This window comes from Madurella fahalii, assembly GCF_045866475.1.
Source record: "Madurella fahalii IFM 68171 DNA, scaffold_5, whole genome shotgun sequence".
In the NCBI taxonomy this organism is placed as follows: Eukaryota; Fungi; Ascomycota; class Sordariomycetes; order Sordariales; genus Madurella; species Madurella fahalii.
In genome coordinates, this window is record NW_027263975.1 from 1,272,082 (window position 1) to 1,280,136 (window position 8,055).

General features: G+C 59.0%; 3 protein-coding genes across 3 annotated transcripts; 1 reads left to right on the forward strand and 2 right to left on the reverse strand.

Annotated features, from left to right (window-relative positions):
• Nucleotides 1-316: 316 nt before the first annotated feature.
• On the forward strand, nucleotides 317-2,224 carry MFIFM68171_08945 (Nicotinamide mononucleotide permease; the record flags this gene model as incomplete). Its single annotated transcript, XM_071064364.1, has 3 exons — nucleotides 317-758; nucleotides 823-1,170; nucleotides 1,224-2,224. 3 exons carry the CDS (start codon nucleotides 317-319, stop codon nucleotides 2,222-2,224), a joined length of 1,791 nt encoding a protein of 596 aa, XP_070920465.1.
• Nucleotides 2,225-3,816: 1,592 nt separating this feature from the next.
• SEH1 (epoxide hydrolase, soluble (sEH)) lies at nucleotides 3,817-5,478 on the reverse strand (the record flags this gene model as incomplete). Its single annotated transcript, XM_071064365.1, has 2 exons — nucleotides 3,817-5,181; nucleotides 5,242-5,478. The coding sequence occupies 2 exons, from the start codon at nucleotides 5,476-5,478 to the stop codon at nucleotides 3,817-3,819; spliced, it is 1,602 nt and encodes a 533-aa protein (XP_070920466.1).
• Nucleotides 5,479-5,745: 267 nt separating this feature from the next.
• On the reverse strand, nucleotides 5,746-7,204 carry ALG7 (tunicamycin resistance protein; the record flags this gene model as incomplete). The annotated part of the gene is made up of 2 exons (XM_071064366.1): nucleotides 5,746-6,723; nucleotides 6,782-7,204. The coding sequence occupies 2 exons, from the start codon at nucleotides 7,202-7,204 to the stop codon at nucleotides 5,746-5,748; spliced, it is 1,401 nt and encodes a 466-aa protein (XP_070920467.1).
• Between the last annotated feature and the right edge of the window lie 851 nt (nucleotides 7,205-8,055).

The following is an 8,055-nucleotide window of genomic DNA, read 5'->3' on the forward strand; positions in this document are numbered from 1 at the left end:
GAAGTGACAGACAGTGCATCCTTGGACGGTGGAACTGTAGGCTGATGATCATTTGGGGCGCAATTTCATCTTCCACCAACCCAACTCGAGGACGACTTGACGGACGATGTGAGAGCAGCATCCAACTGAACCAACGTGGTTCTTTCGCATCCTTTGACTACGGGCAATTGATACATCATCCCCTTGCGCTTTCTCGTCGAATCTGACACGGTGTCGGGCATTGGGCGGGCAGCCCCACCCACCGACGGGACTCCGGACCGCCAGCTACGGCGAGGGACTGCTGTATTGAACCTGGAGGTGGCGTCGCAAAGTTGCAATGTCCCTGGATCAAGCCAGCCTCGCGCGTGCCGCGCCCTTTGGGAAGGATGATGGGGGGCAATGGTCGAATGACAGACAGCCGGCGTCGTCGTCGTCTGAGGCGTCGTCCTTGTCGCCAAGCGCTGTGGCCCCCGGGAGGAGGCGCCTGACTCCTGATACGGGGTCTGAGGATGACGATGACGCAGAAAGTGAGGAGATGGGGAAGGACGATGGCAACGGGTATGAGCTCCAGGAGAGGTCAGGGGGAAAGTCAGACGAGGATGAGTTGGGGAGGCGATCTGATGATGAGCTGCGATCACCAAGGCGACGGCGGCAGCGGCGATGGCGGCGACGGCCACTGTATACAGCCGAGGAAGAGAGGTCTGTCGTGAGAAAGTTTGATCGGAAGCTGGTGATCTTCATGGCCGTCCTGTATTTGTTGAGCTTCCTGGACAGGTCGAGTATGTTCCTTTCTGTCTTCCTCGGTCACTCAGGTATGACAGATGTGCTGATTTGAGTCTGTAGACATTGGCAATGCTCGCATCGCGGGCATGGACGACGACCTGCAGTCTGTGCCGCCCCGCGACGACTGGTACGCGTGGGCGCTCGCTGCCTTCTACATCGCGTACATTGTTTTCGAGTGGATGTCGCTGCTCTGGCGGCTTATTCCCGCGCATATCTACGTCGCCTCGCTGGTGCTCTCGTGGGGAGTAATAGCCTCGCTGCAGGCCGTGGCTGTCAATTACCCTATGCTTATCTTCTTGCGCACGCTGCTGGGCATTGGAGAAGCGGGCTTCACGGGTGTGCCGTTTTATTTATCGTTCTTCTTTAAGCGCCACGAGCTGGCATTCAGGACGGCCATTTTTATATCAGGTATGATTCCGGAGATAACCTCTCCGCTAGATCAGTAACTGACATTCCCTCAGCTGCTCCTCTTGCAACGACCTTTGCCTCCTCTCTCGCCTGGCTGATTCTCAAACTCGCCGAATCCGGACCCGTCGCCCCCTGGCGCCTGCTCTTCCTCGTAGAGGGCTTCCCCTCCGTCCTCGTCGCCGCCCTAGCATGGCACATCATCCCAGACTCCCCGCAAACCGCGCCCTACCTCACTCCCCGCGAAAAGAAAGTCGCCCGCCTGCGCCTGCAGCACGAGAAGAAAGCCTGCACCCCGCACCGCCGCGACGCCGCTCACAGCAAACCCACGTCGGCGGCGCGCGACGCCCTCGCCGTCTTCTTGGACCCCGCGGCCTGGCTCACCGCGACCATCTTCTTCTTCACCAACATGGCCTACTCGTCCATGCCCGTCTTCCTTCCCACCATCCTCCGCTCCATGGGCCACGACTCACTCTCGGCCCAGGCCCTCGCCGCGCCGCCCTACCTGGTCGCCTTCCTCATCGTCCTGGCCACGGCCCACGCATCGGACGTGATGCGCGCCCGCGCGCCCCTGCTGATCGCCCACGCGCTGGCGTCGGCGGCCGGGTACGCCGTCCTGGCGCTGGCGGAGTCGGGGTTGGCGGGGCTGGGCCCGCTGGAGCCCGGCAGCTGGGTGAGGTATCTGGCCGTGTATCCCGCGGCCGTGGGGTTCTTCAACGTCGTGGTGCTGACGATCGCTTGGAGCATCAATAACCAGCGCGGCGAGGCGCGGCAGGGGGCCGGGTTTGCGCTGCTGCAGGTCGTCGGGCAGTGTGGGCCGCTCTTGGGTACCAGGCTGTACCCTGACCGGGACGCCCCTTACTACACGAGTGGGATGAGGGTATGTGCGGCGACTATGTTTGGGGTTGCGGTGCTGGCAGCGGTGTTGAGGGTGTATCTGGGGAGGGTTAATAAGAGGTGGGACAAAGAAGAGGGCGGACGAGACGGTGAAGAGGGGGAGGCGCTAGTGGGCGATACCGATAATCTAGGGGGCTCGTCGTTTCGGTATATGCTATGATTTATTTGGATTTGTGCTAACTACTTGGATTGGGATTGAAGTTCTAGTTTAGAGCAGCCATACATGCGGGAGGAGCTAGGCGTGAATATCGGACATCTACAGGTACCATCAGGCAGGCATAGTCAACCTGGGATGGGGTTTGGCCATGGCCAAAGGGCGTTATGGTTCAATTCTACTTACATTTACAGCTCTTATTATCTAACTCTACCTATCTCAATTCCCATCCTCCGACCTCAACATACCGTGGTGAAGTGTGCGGAACACCCAAGAAAAAGCCACAGCTCATCCTCCTCCCCTTCAACTTGACCTAACCATCTTGGCCCCCTTGGCCCAGGCCCGCATCAGCCAAACACATGCCGCCATGTGCTCTCAACTGTCGTGTAACCACCCACGACCCAACCCAAAAGCAAAGCTATGTGACAAGCTGAAACAACACCTAGGCCTTGATCCACACACTGATCCTGTTCCATGGGACTTCTTTCGGCCCCCTCGGCCTGGGCGATCCATTCCATCAACTGCGGGTTTTGCGGGTTGCACCCCCTTTCGTTTCCACCATCATCACTACCCCTTGCTTCTTACAGCATTCCCGTACTTGTGTCACCATCCGCCTTTGGGAGCCAGACGCCACCTCCCTGCTTATCGATTGAGGATGACTGATGAGCTCGAGAAACGGATGGCAGAGAGGATTGTAGGCAAAACGGACACTCTTTCCCATGTACACTAGGCAAAAGCCGGAAACGGTTCCTTGCCGAATGGTAGTGAGTTACGTGGTTACGGAATCTGCGAGTACGGATGACGCAGGATCATTGAGTTAAAACACCCGTCGTCGAAGGACAAGCAAACTGGATGATTAAACTCCTTTAGCGAGAATGTCCGGAGACAAGAAGCAAGGTTTGTCAGCACTAGGCAGATTACGCTCCGACCAGCCATCGTTGCTAACAATTACCATCCAAAACAGCAGCATCGCCATCATTCATGGCTTCCAGAAGTAGGTCGGTAGATCAGTCGTGCTTGGAATCACGATCTGACGCTCCCCTCCGATGCATGTCTTAGGAAAGGATACCCGATCGGGGTCTAGTAGTTTACGACATAAACCACCCGAGTTGACCCCTCTTTTAGAAAACAGCTGGCTGAGTGACATATACTGTAAGCGTCTCGGTCCCAAGGTAAGCCCTGCCTGCCGGAAATGCCGCTAACCACTGCGAGCTGTCTCCAGACTGGTTCAAATCGTCTCAGCAACCTAACGATTCGTTGGTAGGAGCCAGTAGTCCTATCATAGTATTCCGGAGTGGTGTCCAACACCGGCCGCGGGGGTCCATGTTTGTGCATGCCCGCCCGAAACATTTCCAAACCAGTTCCCGCGAACCGAAGGTTCCGAGATTGTTCAAGATCATCATACCCCCGGGTTGAAGTTGCGTGCCAGGTGTCGGCGTAGTCATGGCTCAAACCGGCCTGAACCTTCCCGGGGCCGTCGAACGACATATTGTGGACCATCCGAGGGAGGCAAAAACAGCCGAGTTTGAACCGCAGCATTCTGCCCCTGGGGACCCCAGAGAGCACGCCGCTCTTTCATCCCAATCACAGTACCCCGCTCACGGCGCCGCCATTTTCATCTTGACCATGGACATCTCGGTGCTCTTCGCCCATGTTCCGTCGGGCTTCTGACGGTAGCACATGAGCCTACCTTCGTCGCCCACACTACCCAGGATCTGCCCGTCGTCATCAAAGCCGACCCGCCACACAGGCGTCTTATGGCTGTCCAGCCTCGAGATCTCGGTGATGACATGCCTGATCTGCCCCGGCAGCCCCGTGTTTCTTCTCTCGGGGTTAGGCCTGGTCTGGTCCAGCCCCGCCCTTATCCCCGACGCAACCCCACGTCCGAGACTGTCCTCCACATCTCCCCTTCGCCTCGAAGCATGCCTCTTAACCTGCGACGTTGACCAGCTCCCCTTCAACCCACCACCACCACCGGCGCCGCCGCCACCGCCACCACCACCCCTTTTCTCCTCATCCTCATCCCCCTCACCATAACCATCATCATCATCATCCTCCTCCTCATCCTCCTCCTCCCCCCGCGCCGCCTCCTTAGTCGTGGGGGTATCCAGCCTAAACACCCTCACCCATCCATCCTGGCACGCCGTGGCAAGCACATCGTAGCCCCTGATATTCCCCCCGGCCCAGGCCACGTCCCTGACCAGGCCCCTGTGCACGCCGCTCTTGACCTCGGCCGCGAGGTAGAACCCCTTGACGGCGGCGGCCACGCCGAGCGCGCTCCGGACCGTGTCCCGCGTCCGGTACACGCGCACCGCGTCCATCACCACCACCACCAGGCCCAGCGCGTCCGACGGCACCCCCGCGCGCAGCGCCGTGTAGCACACCTCCGGGTTGGGGTCGAACCGCACGCGGAACGATGTCTCCTCCCCCCGCGCCGCCGCCCTGCCGCCCCCGCCCCCGCCGTCCGTCACCACCGACAGCTCGTCGAGCAGGGTGAAGGTCGCCAGGTTCTCGACCCGGTCGTTTTCGTACACCGTCAGCGAGCCGTCCGCGGACACCAGCGCGAGGTACGTCGTCCGCGAGTCGTCCAGGTGTTTGAGCGAGAAGGAGCGGTAGGGGCTGCGGGCGTTGCGGGTTTCGAAGGCGGGCTTGATGGCGGTGTCGGACGTGGGCGGGATCGGGGCTGGGGAGCCGATGCCGCCGCCGACGGAGGATGGAGTGGGCAGGGCGGTGCCGCTGCTGCTGGTGCTGGCGTGCTGTTGGTGGTACGGGTGAGAAGAGGAGGAGGCCGGGTTGGCGCGCCCCGAGGGGGACGGAATGGTGATCAGGGGGCCGTTACGGGTGGATTCGCTGAAGCGCCGGCCGGGCGCGGCGGAGGGGTCCTCGGCCCAGAGCTTGAAGCGGCCTTCTATGCCGAGCGAGGCGAGGAGGTTGGGGTAGATTGTAGTAGGAAGCCATTGCAGCTGGGGAAGGCAAGGTCAGTTTGCGTAAGGTGGGAGTAGGGATATGAAGTGGTGTTTTACCTCGAGAATCTCACCAGCGTGGGCGCCCCAGCTGTCGCAGGGGCGCCAGATGCCATCCTTGTGGCGGTTGAAGACGCGGATCTTGCCATCAACCGAGCCCGTCGCGCACCGGTCGCCGTGTCCGTTGAACGCTACGGCCTGCACCAGATCCTGGTGTCCGTGCTTGATGATCGCATCGAACCTGGGATGGTCATCTACAACGGGGGGATCATTCAAGAAGACGGCGGCTTTCGACATGTTGTCCGAAGAGGGGAGCGAGCGGGTTGGAGGGGTTGTTTGGTTCGCTGGTGCACGCTGACGTCGGAATTCCACTGAGGGGAAGAACCCCTGTGGCCCAAGCTCCTTGCAGCGGATCAGCACCCCCTAGGTCCACTATCCGTACCTTATATACACTACTTGAACATCGTCGCGATTGGGAATTTGCGCTGGAGGGCTTTGCGGTCTATTTAGTGGATATGCATACAAATTCTACAATCTATCCCGTTGACACGGGACTGTATTAGTTCACCGCCAAGTGACACTCCAATTATCCTCCTTGAAAACCAACAGCGCCAGCCCATGCCTCACAAACAAGCCGAACAACCCAAGAGCCGTTTGCATCGCGGTGATCTCGAGCGCCAGTCGGTCCTCGCGCAGCGGCCCCCTCCAGACCAGCCAGAGGTTCAGAATCGTAAAGTTGCTCGTCTCAGCAAACCTTCCCTCTCCGTCTAGCGTGACCTTCAGGAAGCCCAGGTTACCCAACAGCTTCAGCCCCCATGCCACTGGCGCCTTTGGCTGCCGCTCGGGCGTCCACGGCGTGACGCTCGGCTCGAGCAGGCCCGTTCGGGCATTGAACCGAGGCAGACGATGCCTCGGACATGGCACGAGCCCAAATATCTGGGGAACCGAGTAGACAAAGTTGAAGATCTGCGGCAGGAGCAGCAGAATCAGCGTCTTGCTGAAGTGGCCGAGGATGCTGACCACCACAAAGACCATGCCGGCAAAGTAGCAGTATGTGTCCCCGACAAACACGCGTGCCGGGTACCAGTTATGCCACAACAACGCGAACGACACGCCCAGGAACGGGAGGAGGAAGTAGAGCGAGAACAGGTGAGAGTCGGTTGCCGGGTGCGGGTACGGCGTGAGCAGGTACAGGCAGTCATTGATGGCCAGCAGCAGCGCGATCACGATGGACTGCGTCACCTCGATGCCGTTGATGCCCGCCAAGATATTGATGCTGTTGGGACTGAAGATGGCCACGCCCGCCATGTAGACGTAGTAGAGCGCCCCGAGGTTGAACAGCTCGCCCAGATATGGCTGCAGCGGGATCGGTATTACGATGGACGTGACGCCGAAATCGACAAAGTAGACGACGAGGAGCGGGATCGAGGCGAAGGCGGGTATGAAAAACTTGTGCCGCCAGCGGATGTCGAAGAGGTCGTCGCCAATGCCGAGGAGGGCGATCGACTGGAGCGAGATGATGGCCGACAAATACGATGCGAGCTACATCCAGAACACGTCAGCGACCCAGCCAGGTCCCTCACCGGCAACACCAACCTACCTTGCTATGGGGAAACCGATGCAAGAGCCGGCCCTGCTGCACATGCTCGACTTGCAGCACCACATCTTTGTTCCCGCCTCCGCTCGTCGCCGCGACAATGTCTTTGTAAAATGGAAACGGGATAAACACGATAATGACCAGAATGTAGACAATGGCGCAGATGCCGCCCATGCACTCGGGGATCTCCTTGCGGTGGTGCTTGCTCATGTCAACGCCCTTGAGGCCCGCCTTGATAAACGTCGGGCCCAGCCAGCGGATCAGGGCAAAACAGGCGGCAAAGGCGAGGCCGCTAAGGGCGAGCGAGGCGATGAGCGGCTCGCCATCGCCCTGGAACGTGTTTGCGAGGACGGCGACACAGGCGGCTATGAGGGTCAGGAGACTCAGCGTCTCGGTGCGCGACAGCGACGTCGAGGTCGGGGTCATGGTGGGCAGGTGCTGCTCATGGTTGTCTACCACCTCGGGATGGATTGAGCATCCGGACGGGCGGGTGTCGTGGCCAGAGCTGCTTGACCCCCGCGGTACGGCGGCGGGCGAAACGAACGAGGTGTTCTTTCTTGAAGACAGATTTCCCAGTGACGAAATCTCGAGTGGAACTCTGGTCCCTGCAGGCGCGTGCCCCACTGCCATGCCCGTTTCCGATTTGACCCAAGTGCTGAGAAGGCTGCCAATCCCTGTCACAAGGCGCTGGGTTCCCCAAGGTACTGTACTGTACAGTACAGGAACTGTCTGGGTTGTTAACTTTAGCTTCGGCCCGTGCAACAATCAACAAGCGACAAGCAAGCGGAGGACAACAACACGAGTTGGACTAATCTCGCACTGTGACGCCGAGTTGCCAGGTTACTTCAAGTTTGCGTGACTTGGCTCAGCATAGGGGATCCTTTCCGTCCAGTGGTTAAGCTTCAATTCAGCCGTTGTTGAACTGGTACTTGCTGAGGCCCAAGAGCTGACGGCAACACTTCCGTTAGATCCATCCACGGATTATCCAGGAAAGTCACACTTGTAGTATTCCATGACCTGAGATAATCTATACACCACGGTATTATCAGACTATAGATGTCACTCTACATGATGACTCGAGCGACCCTATAGCTTGGGTGTAATGGTGGGCTCACGGGCTGCCCAAGAAACTCATATCATTATGCTCCTACTTCTCGTGAATTCAGCCCTCCTGTCTTGACATTCTGGAAGTAAGTGTTTTTATTCCCCTAGGCGTCCCAGCGACTACGTTTTTCAAAGTCCTCAACATGGGTAACAGCCTCTGCCACAGCCACGCA